Source organism: Rhipicephalus sanguineus, chromosome 9 (assembly GCF_013339695.2).
Source record: "Rhipicephalus sanguineus isolate Rsan-2018 chromosome 9, BIME_Rsan_1.4, whole genome shotgun sequence".
Classification (NCBI taxonomy): Eukaryota; Metazoa; Arthropoda; class Arachnida; order Ixodida; family Ixodidae; genus Rhipicephalus; species Rhipicephalus sanguineus.
In genome coordinates, this window is record NC_051184.2 from 91,866,518 (window position 1) to 91,882,001 (window position 15,484).

At 46.0% G+C, this 15,484-nt stretch overlaps 1 protein-coding gene across 1 annotated transcript in view; it reads left to right on the forward strand.

The window, feature by feature from the left end:
- Nucleotides 1-15,484, forward strand: part of LOC119406014 (serine palmitoyltransferase 1) — a 43,825-nt gene that overhangs the window by 7,924 nt on the left and 20,417 nt on the right. The window contains exons 4-6 of the mRNA XM_037672862.2: nt 5,745-5,911; nt 6,850-6,982; nt 8,586-8,726. Of these exons, the coding sequence (XP_037528790.1) occupies nt 5,745-5,911; nt 6,850-6,982; nt 8,586-8,726 (441 nt within the window). The remainder of the gene's footprint in view (nt 1-5,744; nt 5,912-6,849; nt 6,983-8,585; nt 8,727-15,484) is intronic.

Here is a 15,484-nt window from a genome sequence, read left to right on the forward strand (position 1 = left end):
ATAACACATGGGCAGGCTCACATGTTCGACGCTGATAACTAGAGCTGTGCGGATAGCAAAATTTTGGGTGCGAAGCGAATTCGAACAATAAAGATTGAGTGCGAATCGTATAATTTTGGAATAATTTTCTAATATTTCTCAAATATTTACTTCGAAGTGAAATTACAGAAAAAAGTTGCGGAGAATCCCTAAGTATGTTCTTACGAGACAGGAACAGTTACAAGTCACAAGCGTGGTTAAAGAACAATTTATTCCTTAGAGAGGATGCGGCTTTTGTATCGCAAAAAATTTAAAAAAGCGATTTTCGAAAAGTGCATTTTCAGTTTCTGTAGACCTTTTTCTGATTCCAAGATATCGTCACTGAAAACTACGTACAGGTGCGGTAAAAATTTGTTGTGCTTGTCGAGGTGGCAAGAATTGTTGTGAAAATCGCAAAAAAAATTTCGTTTCAAAGAAAATTATAGCTCCGCAATGGCGCAACTGGGCGCCGCCATCTTGGGCTCGTCGGAAAGAGCATTTCTCCGTCTTCAAATTTCCCGCTTCAACTAGGTCTTCCATTAAGAAAGAAGCATACGAAAAGCAAATGTTTGAAGTTCGTTCCGAGGCCTTCGATTGGCTGTGTCCGCCATGTTGCTCCAGCATGCCTCGCCATTGGTCCGATCCTCGCTCCAGGAGAACGTCGTCTGCTGCTGGCACGTCGCGAGGTCATGGCTGTCTAAAATCGCGCTACTTAGCGATGCGTTCGCACACATTCTATGTTCACAGGTCGACGATCATTTAGAATATAATTACGTGTTAGTCTGGCAGCTGCAAGCTGAAGCTCAAGCATCAGATTACGATAGTGTGCCGCGCTCGTCGCGAACATTGAAGACGTGCATTTCGGACTGACTGTTCTGCTTATCAGCATTTCGCACCTCATGACGAAGACCATGCATCGCGAGACGACTCTTCGTACTCACGATCGAGCATGACGTACTTTGAAACATCGGGCACCGCAGCCACGCACATCGCAACTGAGCTTACTGCTCGGATTCGTGGCTAGGCCTAACTCCGCTCACGGCGCCGATGTATGAGACGAATCTGAACTTCGCAGGCAAGAACATCGCGGTAGCGGACAAGCGAAAGCGAAGAAGCCGCAATGTGTTTCGTCGCAAACAACGAATTGAATCGCCTGCTGGCTCCTCGGAACAGTGGATGGGCATTTTACGCATCGGTAGCGGATCCCCCGGCAATCTCGTCGCGCATCGACCGCTCGGAGCACCGGCGGAAGCAGCTAGCAGTTTCGCATGTCGGTGCCCCAAAACTCAAGACCAAGCACACTGCACGCCGATTTATCGTCCTTATATTTATTTTCCGTTATTATAAACCGTTATATTTATTTTCTGGAAGTTCGAATACTTCGAATAGTAAAGTTTCAATGCGGATCGAATCGAATAGCAAATGCTATTCGCAGAATATTCAGAAGTTTGAATATTCGCACACCCCTACCGATAACACCTTCCTCACTCTTCCTTTTCCTCCTGTAATCCCTTTCTGTGAGGGCAGGGTGGCAAACCAGACGTAATATAATAATAATTGTGGGTGTTTTACATCCCGAAACCACGATATGATTAGTAGAGACACCGCAGTGGAGGGCTCCGGAAATTTCGACCACCTGAGGTTCTTTAACGTGCACCTTAATCTAAGTACACGGGCCTCACGCATTTTGCCTCTATCGAAATGGGGCTGCTGCAACCAGGATTCAATCCCGCGACCTCCGGGTCAGCAGTCAAGCACCATAGCCACTAGACCACCGCAGGTGGTGCTGACCAGACGTGTCAGGTTCATTCATGGGCATGTTACCAGTAAAAAGTAACAGTGTTACAGTTACAGTTACTATGAAAAAGTAACGTCATTACTTTTGCATTACTGTATAAAATAAGTAATAGATCACAAACCAAATGATAGCATTTATTTAATAAAAACATACGAAGGCATGTGGGTAGTGGAAATTGCTCGTGGTAGGATCTTAGAGAAGAAAAACTAAATTGGGGGCCCAACACAAGCATTTGTTGTGTAAGCCTCATTTTGTATCACCAATTTTTAAAGGCGAAGACGTTTAAGCCAGCCATAAAAACTTTGGGGTGTAGAAATGTGTACAAAAAGCTGTCATCATGAACGGGTATGTACCACCAAATTGGGCAAATCCCATTACTCATCGCTGGTTTACTAAAAATGAAGAAGGCAACAGACGGGTGGCAAACACCACTTAAGATTTCTAGACATACGTAACCAGTAATTGAGAAAAGCTCCAATAAACCGTCAGGATTAACACAATGATAAACACCGTGGCCGCACGTTTCAGCTTCTCTCAAGCATCTGTACTGAGTCCTTCAGCGGTACATATCAATGAGAGAATACTAGGGAACGATAAAGGCAGCGGCGGTTGCGAGAAGGAAACCCGTTGATGGTGCCTGTAGATCTATGGGAGATGTGAACGCTCGGTTTCAGCGCAAGTTTCTTTCTCTGGAGTTTGGACGTCCATGTAATGTCATGACTGTCTGTGGTTTAATTCAAACCTCACTGCGCTGAAAAGCAACCTAGAAACAACCTAGCATGACCTAGCTAAAGCCTAGCAACAACCTAGAATCAACCAGATTAGACTTCAGCATCGTCCAGCTTCGCTGTTTCAAGCCTTGCACGGCTTAGAGCAAGCTTCGCAATATTTCTTTTGTTGATGTACCGTTGGTGAAAACGGAATTTATTTGCAAAACACGTTACACATTAGAATTAGTTGTTTCTCAAAGTTGGCATCTGAGAACTTCCCTCTCTTGATGAAGAGTACATCGCGTCCTTTACTGAACAAACGTTCAGCCAGCGCGCTGGACAGAATTCCCGAATTTCATTGGATAACAAAAATCTTCTTGATCTTGGGGTACTTCACCAGCTCGATGTCATTTTGTTAATAATTGTTGTGTTAAGTCAGGGACAATCAGTTTCAAAGTGATTGTAAAAAATCGCTTCGCCAGTTCACAGTATTTCTAGCTCTCAACTGTTTCGCGCTCTGCTGCTTTCTAGCCGCCTGTCAAGGACAATTAGCTCGGAGCCTCGAACAGAGGAGACTGTAAACTTCACGTCCTATAGCTCCACCACTACACCAAGAACCGAGCTAGAAGCTCAAGTGACAAAAAGGATATATATGCAAAAAAAAAAATAATGATAAATGGATGTGAACTGAGCAAGCTGTTCTCTGGAAACATGATTGATTTACGACATGTAGTTTGCAAGTAAACTTGAAGTCGTGTTAAAGACCAACCACCAACCTCGGTCTTCTGCGGGGAAGATAATCCTCTTAGCGACCTCTTCTCCTGTATTTCCCATGACAGTTACTGTGTAAAAAGTAACAGTGTTACAGTTACAGGTTCCCCTAACTTAAAAGTAACTAGTTACAGTACTGTGTAAAAAGTAACAGTGTTACAGTTACAGGTTCCTCTAACTTAAAAGTAACTAGTTACAGTACTGTGCAAAAAGTAACAGTGTTACAGTTACAGGTTCTCCTAAGTTAAAAGTAACTAGTTACAGTACTGTGCAAAAAGCAACAGTGTTACAGTTACAGGTTCTCCTAACTTAAAAGTAACTAGTTACAGCTACTGTGTAGAAAGTAACAGTGTTAGTTACAGGTTCCTCTAACTTAAAAGTAACTAGTTACAGTTAATGTGTAAAAAGTAACAGTGTTGCAGTTACAGGTCCCTCTAACTTAAAAGTAACTAGTTACAGTTACTGTGTAAAAAGTAACAGTGTTGCAGTTACAGGTTCCTCTAACTTAAAAGTAACTAGTTACAGTTACAAGTTACCGGTAACACATTACTAGTAACTAGTTACTGCCCAAGACTGGTCGGGTTGACCTCCTGGCCAGTCCTTCCTTTCGTCCTCCCTTTCCTCTCCTTGGCAGAATTCTTGAACAGGGTTTGTGAAGAAAAAAAGAAAAACTGCCAGGTGAATGGATCTCCATAAATGTTAGAATCACCGTGATTCATAGTTAATAAAGTAGAAATCTGTAATTAACTAATTGAATTATGAATCTTGATTAATCAACAGTAAGTTAGCCTAATATTAACATTTATATGTGTCCATTGCACCTGACTGTTTGCCTTAAAGAAATTTCTTTCTTTGCTCGGGAACCTTACATTTAAGAAATTTTTTTTGAAGTTTTATGCGAAACACCCAGCCTTAGCTAAAAGGGGCATTAGCACGAAAATTTTCAGTTGTTTTTTTGCATCAAATGAAAGGCCAAGCCCTCAAGAGCCCCAGTAAATGTACTGGTAAGCATGAGTGCACCCTGAAATGTTAATTACAACATGTTTTTAAAACCTAGTTTCGGTTCCTACTGCACCTCGCCATCACGACTTGGTCTGAGCTTCTAGTCATGTGCTCACGCAAGATATCGTGATGTTTTCACATCCACTTCACTGCGTCGGTGATGAGCAAGCGGTTATTATGCATGTTTTGGTACCTGATGTCATCTGAACTAGCCGTACTGGCGCTTGAAGTCGCCAGAATTGATACTAAAAAAAAAAGACGGCAGGAAGGAAGCTTGCGATGAAAAAAATCCATGGTCAGGGGTTGTGTGCTCGAGCTGACGTGTCGACAAGTGGACTTAGCTTCCTCAAGGCTGAAGACAGCCACCTTGGTGATTTCAATGAGTAGTCGAAATCTGAGTTCACAGTCAAGTTCTTCAGCTATTTATCAGCGTACACGCTAGACTAATTTTTTATTTTTTTATTGCTGGTGCTTGCGCATGCATTCGAGAATGCACAACACTGTTTGCATGGTGCACATAAAAATATGATTGCACAAAATTCCTTTTTATCAAAGAATTGGCCACCACCTTGAAAAAATCTCAGTGGTGTGTGTCTTGAGCTGAGTGGTTGAGTGGTTCCCTTATTTGCTTTGTCACAGTACATTGCAACAGCAGACAGAGAAAAAATGTAGTTCAGTGACAGTTCCAGGGGTCTTTCTGGCCCCTTTGTGAACAGAGACAGCAACGGAAAGACAACACAATACCACAGCGTTCGATCGTCTCAAACTCTGTATTGTCTTGAACAATGGTCAAGCCGGAAAAAGAAAGCAGGAAAACTCGGCTTGTGCGACAAAGGAAGCTGCTGCAATCTGTTATACTAATTGTGAGAGCCGAGATATTCAGTGAAAATCAGCCACGAGCCAGTCAAGTAAAATGACGTATGCACTGCAATATTTACATGTTGTCAACTGATGTCTTGGATACACGCATCCATACATACTTCTGTTCACAATTTTCGAAACAGATATTAAACCACAAAAAAAAAGGGTGTCATCAAGGCTTGGTCCTGCTGGTGTTTGTAAAATCAAACCGTGCTTGTTGTTGTGACTAGACATTTGGAGTGTTTATAAGAAAGTGTATGTCTATAACTGTTAACTGTTGCAATTTTATCAGAAAATGCTCGCTCGCTTTTGAGATAATGTTTTTGATTGTTGCATCGACACTTATTGAGCCCATAGAAAAATTTGCATGGTGCAGCCCCAGCTACGAAAGCCAGTTAGCGAATTTTGCAGGTGACATAACCCCCGATCCCTTATTGTGTTGTAGTTTCCGCATGACTTTTACGAACAGTGTTCAGGGGTTAGCAGTTTTACTGTTCGCCAAGTGGATGACGTAGAAGCGTCTTGGCACAGTTTGGATACACTTTTGGGTGCTGATGTTGTTTGTGCGATCACACGTTCTGCAGCAAAGTTGGCCGGACTGTGGTCGTGGATGGCCGGTCGTGCCTGAACCTGGCCAGTCACAACTACCTGGGCCTAACTGAGCTGGAGGGAACCCAGGAGGCTGCCATTGGAGGCCTGCGGCGTTACGGTGTTGGCTCGTGTGGGCCCCGGGGATTCTTTGGAACCGTTGGTGAGTTGACAGTGCTTTGGTACACAGCAAAGTCCCCAGCAAAAAGCTGACAGCCATGATTGTGAGCCGCAATTTCTTGGGGTGTCGAATACTAAAAAAGTATGCCTCATAGTACATTCGGCTCATTTTCGAGTGCTACAGCTAAATCATGATGTGAGCTGGTTCAAATGGAGGGCTCGGAACACATTTGGCCAAGCCATTCCGAACACCATGCTCCAGCTCAGGGCGTTCTGAGGTGCCCTCACTTTCAACCTCGAGTCATGACTGTGATCTCGTGAAGGTGTGGTTATGTGACTCCCGCAGTTACTGTTGTTGGCGAAACGTCGGCCATGACGGCAGGCACCATGGTTCGGTGGCATATGCATTTGTTGGCACCGTTTGTTTCCAGCGCTTTGTTGCCACACAAAGAGGCTGTGGCACTGCTTTGCCCTATGAGTGGGCAGACAATGCATTCAAGTATTTGTTGTCTGATTTGCAGCAACCAGATAATATAGTGACTAACAGTTCAGGAAATTTTGTTCGTGTGGAATTTTAGTGCCATGATGTTTCTTTGTTGAGAGATACGAAATTCATTGGATTCTATCATGAATGTCAGCAGGATATTGTCTTGGGGGGTGCAAACCCACATTGCATCGCGGCTGGGGGAGCGGGAGAGCGCTGGAGTAGCTTGGGTGTGGCTTGAGGGGGGCAAGTGCCCCTTTTGCACCCCCTCCCCCTGCCGACGCCTTTGGATTCTATTTGTGTTTGCAGGGAGTAAGAAAATATTTAGCTGTGAGAATTTCGTACCAAGCTTCTGTTGTTGTGGTGGGGCAGAAGTGTATTACATTTCAACCTCTCATTTCTTTTTAGCGCCTGTTTAAAAGTTAGGTGCTCTCGGGATTTGGTGAGTGCACATCCTGCTTGATCGTCAAGGTTTAGGCTCTGTCTTTGCTGTGCAGACATTCACCTGGAGCTCGAGAGCCGCTTGGCCGAGTTCATGGGTGTCGAGGAGGCGTGCCTCTACTCGTACGGCTTTTCAACCATCTCGAGTGCCATTCCCTCCTACGCCAAGCAGGGAGACGTCATATTTGCGTGAGTCTCATTTCGTGGAAATACCATGTTTGCCCCCCTATTACGCGTTAACTTTTTGACTTTGTGCACGATTCGTGGGATGTATGACGACCACATTGATTGCCGTGCATCGTTAACGCAGGTTGGTGCATTGAGGTTGTGTGACGCTAGATGGGGTACACGTGCTGTGGCTCATATGCCATGCTTTTATTCCATTGCACTTTTTCCTCGTTGGCTTCTACCGGCCATCCCTGCATGCCTGATTACGTCACATGCTCATTCACCAATACGTTTTTTGGGCATAAATGTTCCTTATTTTGTAATTTAGATGTATATGTGAACAATAATAAAAAGGGAAATGAAAGTGTATGAAGAACAGACAACAGACGGGAACAGAACCTGTGTATTCAATGCTGTACCACTGATCATAGAGGCACGGTCATGGAGTAACACGCTGTGCGCATGCCTGTGCCAAAATCTCTACCATGAAATATCTAGCACAAATCAACACTTCACAAAACCCACACAGCCAGCCCCCCGCGACATGGTCAAAGGCATGCCCCGTCCTAAAGAGCCACTGACTGACTGATTGTAGCAGCTATCATACCCTGCACTTTCTTGGTACGTGCACTAGGCATAACCTTGGGAAAATTGATGCTGTTTTAGTGCAGGCTACGCTTGACAAACAGAGCGTCATGAAGAACACCTGATGGGGCTTCATGGTGACCTAGCTCTCTGTGAACAATGTTTCTTTAACCCTTTCTCTACCAAAGACGAGCCGAGCTGGGCTCGTCCACCCTGGAACAAGCATTCGAGGGTGCCACATTAAGCAACCCTGATTCATTTTGCTGTCTTCTCCTAGGCTTTAACAGATGGCACAGTAAAAAAAATTTTAAAAACTCGCTCAAAGCAGGCATTTTGATCTAGAAAGGACTTGATTCTGGTAACTGGGATTAGAAAATGGCGTCTTCCTCTGTTTGCGAGCAGCGCATGGATGCCGGCAACAGCTCCATTCAGAATAAAAAGAACAAAAATGCGCTTGTTTGTCGAAGTTTTGTGAAATGAAGAAGAATTTCAGTTCTCCTGCAAGTGCGGCAGTGACTACACATAGCAGCATAGTTTCTCTAAATCATCGGATTCGTATGACGACCGTGTCTTGACATGTCTGCAGTGGACGCCACTAGATGTCAGCAAACCCCACCCGCACGTCCAAGGTTTGTTTTCACGGACTTGCTTGTCCCCGCACATTATTTTTTAAAATTCAAGGAGTCATTTTCTGCACCGAAGACTGGAGAGGTTAGGGCACTTTCTGTGGTGCAGTTCAGTGAAGCCATTCCTCTGCATATTTTCAAATTTAGGTGTATCTCGGGAATAAAGTGCCTTTGTATATTGTTTTAGTTGTTTCAAGACGTGCAAACAAATAGGCAAATAAAGAAATTCAGTATTTTTGTATCATTTTCAGCCAAAACTCTCGGTAGGGAAAGGGTTAAAGAATGCTACCCCGCGATCTTCTATCTTCGGCATTCCCGAGCATACATATTATAGCTCCACAGAGCCACTTTTTCTCTCTAGATAATTGTTAGGAGCTCTGTGGATGCACAAACGTGGGTTTTGCCTGCCACAGGGACGAGGAGGTGAACTACGCCATCCAGATGGGCCTTCTGGCGTCACGCAGCAAGATCTACTACTTCCGGCACAACGACATGGGCGACCTGGAGCGTCTGCTTCTGGAGCAGCAGGAGCGGGATGTGGCCGACCCCAAGAAGTGAGTGGGGATTGGTGTGCTTGCTGCGAGACGCTTTGTTGCAAACCCCATCTTGAGAGGCTGTTTTCATTGTCCACTGGAGGGTGTCAATGCAGGGGGTCTCAAACTGTTTTCCTCTATTGGTAGTGCATGTCGAATACAACTTTAAAGTTTGCAGCATTTTCTCCTCAAAGGCGGATGCACACACACCTGCACCAAGGGGCACGCACTCCAGACTGACGTCATGACTCCACCTTCAGAGAACATTGCCAAGTGCATGAGCGGGACTTTTTCTTTAGTCGCAGAGGTAATCGGCTACCACGCTTCGGTCATCTGGGCGGGGCCTCTCCTGACCTCTTAAAGGGACACTAAAGGCAAATAACAATTTATGTCAGAGTGAAAGCCCAATGTATGACAACTTCTAAAACGGCAATATTATCAACAGCAGTGCCCTACTTACCGAGAAATTAAGCTAAATGTATCACATGATGAGCGCCACGAGTGGGACATTTTCGAAGTGATCCCGATGACGTAGGGAAGTCGGCCTACAATAAATCACTAGTAATCAAACTAGCAGCAGTAAAAAAAGAACATTCCGAGCATCAAAAGACGTAATAAAATGCTGTTTGTTCATTTCCGCTTGATTCATGGAAAACAAAACCTCTGTGGCGTTGCCATGGGGAACGGCGCGCGTGGTTCAAAGGTTCCGTTTTCGCCGAACTGTGCCTCGCCCGTGTCAGTGGTAGTTTCGGGATCGCGTACTACCGTGCATGTTTTGCGCGCTCGTGAAAGTCGCTCTGACAGAAAGTTCGACAAAATGCCGCATGCGTGTGATATTGCCGGATGCCCGAATGGTGCACAACGCCAGTGCTGCAGCAAGGAAACCGGTGTGTCTTTTCACTGGGTGCCGCGGAATGAACCCTTACGCTCGAAGTGGCGTAGTGTCATGCCATTGCGCCCGTGTGCTAAACAGTCTGCGTGTGTGCTCGCTGCACTTTCGTACTGAGGATTACGAGACCAACCGCAACTTGGTGACGGCTTTGAATGTGCCCATCCGAGCAAGTCTTTGCCGCAGCGCCGTTGTTGCTACTGTGGGTCCCGCTACTTCCGCTCGGCTGCTACTAGTGTCGGCGGCCGCACAGTAAAAGCGGGCAACGTTGGGCACGGCAGCAGTGACGCATGAGAGTCGTATTTTCAGGCGGGAGGTTTGAAGCGCGCTAACGCGATGCGGACCACTAAAAACGTGATTTTATTTCAAAATAAGCACTTCCTTGGCACAAAAGCAGCGCTACGAGGTTTCTGGACCGCTATTTCAGCAATCAACGTCGACTTAATATTTGCCTTTAGTGTCCCTTTAAGTGGTGTCAGACAATAATTGGCTGCTCATCTTCAGTTCAACAATGGTGTTCTTGTCATGACTGTGGGGTCTGGAGAGCGCTGCTCTTGGAACAGAGAGACACAGTCACACCATGGTACATTGAACACGTGGACATTTATTAACAGCGTTTACAACGGTGAGCTCGCCAGCTGAATCTTATAAATATTAGTAACATGACCAATAATCCGATATAATGCCAATGAATCACACAGAGAACATAACACACAACACTTACAATGTACCGTGAATGCAAATGTGGTGTTGCCGATGTCCGGCTTGCCATGGGAGTCTGTGAGCCTGAGCCGTGGTATCTCACCCACGGACCTCCCCGAGGGCAGTCCATCGCCGACCATGCCAAGCCACAAAAGAGAGCGAGCGCTCATCCTCAAGCTCCTGCAGGGTAAGCTCGCTCCCGCAAGGTGGGGCTACTGGCGTCACCGTGCTAACCCCACACTGCGCGGGCATGCGCCACCTCTTGCTCGGCAGCTGTTTAAGGGGGGATGCGGGGCTGAATGTCAACTTTTGAACTGCTGCACTAGTATTGATGAAAGTTTCAGGGATGGCTCATCTTCTTGATATTAGGGCACATTCCAATTTTCAGCACATTAGCATGAATACAAAAAAACTCTACAGCTGTTATAATGATCAATCATGTACGCTAACTGAGGAAAAGCATCATTTTGGAAATAATTAAAATGTACGAGTTATTTATCACTTTAAGTCCTCCAGAAGGTTTGTAGTGCAGGAAATAGGTCGGCAAAAAAATTGGAGCTCACTCAGATTCACTCCTGATATATAGGGATGGGCGAATATTCGGGCGTTTCGAATATTTGAACGAATATTAAAGTATTCGAATTCGCTTCGATACGAATTTATATTATTCGCAATTTCGAAGCATTCGAAATGAACGAATATATGTATGTTTGGCTGCACATAACCCCCTGTAAAGGTGGTTTCACTGCGGCGTCGGGTTGCTGTGCCGTGAAACTACCCATCTAGGAGAAATCTGCACTGCCGTGAAGCCACACTTCAAGGTTAAGTGTACATATTTTTTTTAAGTTTAAAAGCGTATTATATGGGCTTATATGCTCTAAGGATAGTAATTTTTAAATTGCAACGTATTGCACCACTTATAACTTGCACCCTACTGCTTTTCAAATCTTGATACTATTCAAGGCTGCTTCCACTTCATTTCAAACCAAAAAAGTGACATTCACTCACACCTAGTTCCAATCCTTAAAAATATTGTGCAAGGGTCACGACAAAAATGCTCATTTCTCATAATAACATGCAGTACATGCTATTCGAACTATTCGATTCGAAATTATACGACCAAATCACTACAGTCGACGTCCGATTTCCCGGACCCTCAAGGGACCGCAAAAACGTCCGGAAAATTGGGCAGTCCAATTTTCCGGATGCACCTTTTTGGTAGGGTTTTTTCGCTGATGGAGTGGGTCACGGCCGGAGTACAAGATTCCCATTGCAATTCAGCCAATGCATCGTTTAGGTGGCTCTGAAAAGAGCAGTATATATAAAAAAAAGTACGACGTGACCGGCGCTACCTCATAGGTCAGCACTTGGGCGCAAAGAAGTCGCTTATTTTCTTTTGCGCGGTCCGCTTGCCCGCGATCTTGTCTGCCTCAATTTCAGTCAACGTCATGTTGCCGCTGTACACCGATGACAGTGTCATCAGTGCTCGCGTCAACTCCGAGCTCGTTGGCTGTGTAGGAGCTGGCTCTTCGTTCTCGGTGTCGGAGTCGTCGGAATCCTCCTTAACTTGACGAATGATTTCGTCATCGGTCAACTCCGCACATAGCTCGAGGTCTTTGTCAGCATCGGCGAAGCCCTCAGAGGTTATCCCGGCTGGAATCGACACGCCGGCAGCGCACAGATCGACGAAGGCAACGTCCGCGGATGGCAGTTCGTCACACACGCTGTCCACTTGGGGCGAGATGGCCGTCACGGCGTCTAGTATGAAGCCCGCGTGGCGAAAATAGTTCCGCAGAGTCTCTTGCGTAACCGCCTTCCACGATTCCGCTAGCATGCCGACGGCAGACCTGAGGTCAACAGCGTAGCTTTTCCCGCTGTCGGAGCAGAGCACCATGCGGCTGAGCACGCGTGATTTGTAATGATGCTTCAAGTTACGAATCACGCCTTGGTCCATCGGCTGCAGGATTGCTGTGGTGTTCGGCAGCAGAAATTCAATCTGTACAGCCTTTACGTCCTTGATGTGGCCATGCGCGGCGCAGTTATTCACAAACAGCAGAACTCTTCGATTTTGCTGCTCGAACCTTCTGTCCAGCTTGCGCACGTACGCTTCGAATAGCTGCTGCATTACCCACGCCTTCTCGTTAGCTTCATAGAGAACAGGCAGAGTTACTGCCCCCTTGAAACATCTTGGATGCTTCGACTTGCCTATTACAAGTAACGGAAGCTTCTCGCTGCCCGACACGTTGCTGCCAACGAGGACAGTGAGCCGCTCCTTGCTGTGCTTGCCGCCGTGGCAGGGGTCACCAGCAAATGCAAGCGTTTTCTCTGGCAGCAGCTTGTAAAACAGTCCAGTTTCGTCGCAGTTGAAAATATCATTAGGTGGAAACTGCTGAAGCAAGGACTGCAGCTTTCCATCCCGATATTCGGTGACAACGGAATCGTCGACGGCGCCGCTTTCTCCGCACATCTTCTTGAACTTCAAGTCATTGCAGCTCTTGAAATTGCGAAGCCATCCATCACTGAACTGGAAGTCCTTCACGTTCATCTGAAGCGCGAAAGCCTCCGCCTTCTGCTTCAGGATGTCGCCTGACACCGGGATTTTCTTAGCGATCATGGCGCTGAGCCACACGAGGAGCGCTTCCTCGAGCTGCGGGTAAACACCCTGACTCGCATTCTTCTTTTCAGCCCCGGTTGATTTGGCAGCCACTTCCAAGATCTTCGCCTTGTTTTTGATGAAGTCCGAAACAGTTTGCTTCGAAATTTCGAACTCCCTCCCCACCTCTGTCTGCAACCGACCACTTTGGACTTGTTCAATGATGGCAGCTTTCTTCTCCATCGTGAGCCTACGAGGGGGCTTTGTGCACTTCGAAGGCGCGGACGAAGACGAAGGAGCAGTCGGTGCCATCGCTGTAAACGGCGAATCCGCTCGACGAAAAGCGCAGCACGAAACAGCTAGGAACTCGGTGGATGCTGAAGGTCGGGAAACGTGATCACTGATGATAGCGCGGACACGACCGCAGAGCTCAACTGCAGACATGACCGCAGAGCTGGCAGAGCTGACAAAACAACACGTGAACGAACACAGTGAGGTTTGGCTTGGCTAAGCTACGGCTGGCAACGGATTGACACGTGCGGTTTCGAGGTTACAGCAGCCGTGGCGCGGTGCGGCGGTGCTGCTGGCCACACCTGCGATGCAAGTGTGGTGGGTTCGAGGATATCAAAACAACCAAAATGGTGGTGTCGGTGGTGACTTTGGGTCGGCGGTTAACAGTAAAAAGTCCGGGAAATCGGATGGCGAAGGCTATAAGCGTCCGGAATTTCGGACTTTTTAATACATTGACTCTATGGGGAACTTGACGGTGCCACAGATGAGTCCGGGAAATCGGGCATGTCCGGAATTTCGGGCGTCCGGAAAATCGGACGTCAACTGTATTCGCTTCGGATTCGCTTTGAACCTCAAATTCACTATTTGCCCATCCCTACAGATATATGTTTTGCTATGCGGGCACGAGAGATGGCAAAGGTCCGCGGCTACCTGGAATAAGGAGGCTGCCCACCTTGGGCGCACAGTGCGCTTGCTCAAAATAAACGTTTATTCTCTCTCTCTCTCTCTGAAGGCTCATTTGGACTCCGACTCACCAAAATTTTCCTCAAGCGCACTCACTCAGACTCAGACTCAGTAAACTTTTTCTCAACCGGGCTCACTCGAACTCAAGCTCATCAACATATTGCTCAGCCGGACTCACTCAGACTCAGACTCAGCTTGATCAGAGTCTGACTGAGCCTGAGTGAGTCGACTCATGAGTCCGTCATAGTAAAATCGGCTTTTTCATCATGGTGTAAATGCTTTTTAACGCCAATATCTCACATAATCGGTGCTCTATGATATGCCCTTTGATCTTGTACCTTCAAGTACGAGTTATCAGAGTTTCAATGTAGTCGGGACATTTTTATGAAGCACGCGACTCACACGAGATATTTTTATCAAGAACTTGCCGTGAAAGAGTTTATGGGAGGAGGCCATGGCAAACCCCTGCCCTAACTCATGCCTCAGATCAGTAAATATCAAGGTGGCACATGACTGCCAGTGCATTGAGACATCTGTGAATACACTTGACTGCACGTAAGCCAATATAAGGCTAATAATAATGCTGAAGGTGAGTAGATAGGACCATAGGTCGGCAATAAAAGGTGGAGCTCACTCAGACTCGCTCAAGAAATATATTTCGCGCTTAGGGCTCACTCGGACTCATTCACCAAAATATTACTCACTTGGACTCGCTCATACTCAGACTCGCAGCCTGATCTGAGTCTGAGTGAGTCTGGCTGAGTTGACTCATGAGTGAGTTTGCCAACCTATGGTGCAGGATAAGGCCAGTCGCATATTTATATGACGTTTCTGTAAAAATTCCATCGCTCTAAAAGCGAAGATTATTTTTTTCTTTGTCACTGCATTTCAGACTAGTGAATTTTTTTTGGTGTTAGAAACTACTTAGGGATCAGAAAAGTACCTTATCTTGTTCCCGATGAAATTTCAGTCAAGAAAAAAACCTTGTAAGCAGCTTTTGGCAAAGCAGTTCGGAAATGATAGTTTTCCTAAGAGGCTCGTTTCATCCAAAAATACGAACTGAGAAAAATTATAAAAAAAAGTTTATCAAAGTGACCTCCTGCATAAATACGGCCTTCCTCAACAACATAACACTATTCTGTGACAATTTCATGCAGTCGTCTTCAATTTTTCGCAGCTTTCGAGCTGTGAATGTCGCTCACAACATGTGTTGGTCACAAAACGGACCACGTGCTGATCGCAATGAACTCCCAGGAAAACGACCCTATAGGCCGAGTGGCATACAAACACAGCAGGAGGGAAGGAAGTGTTGATTTTAAGGGCTCGTTTTCTTTGTTATACACAATATTAATGAGCACTAACAGACAATCAAGCCAAGGAAAGTATAGGGGATGTTTTTTCTAGTAAATGTAAGGTAAATGTGAAGAAAGAAAAGTGGACGAAAAGATAGCTTGCCGCGGGCAGGGACCGAACCTGCGACCTTCGAATAGAGCATCGGACGCGTTATTCGAAGGTCGCAGGTTCATTCCCTACCCGCGGCAAGCTATCTTTTCGTCCACTTTTCTTTCTTCACATTTACCTTACATTTACTATTAAAAACATCCCCTATACTTTCCTTGG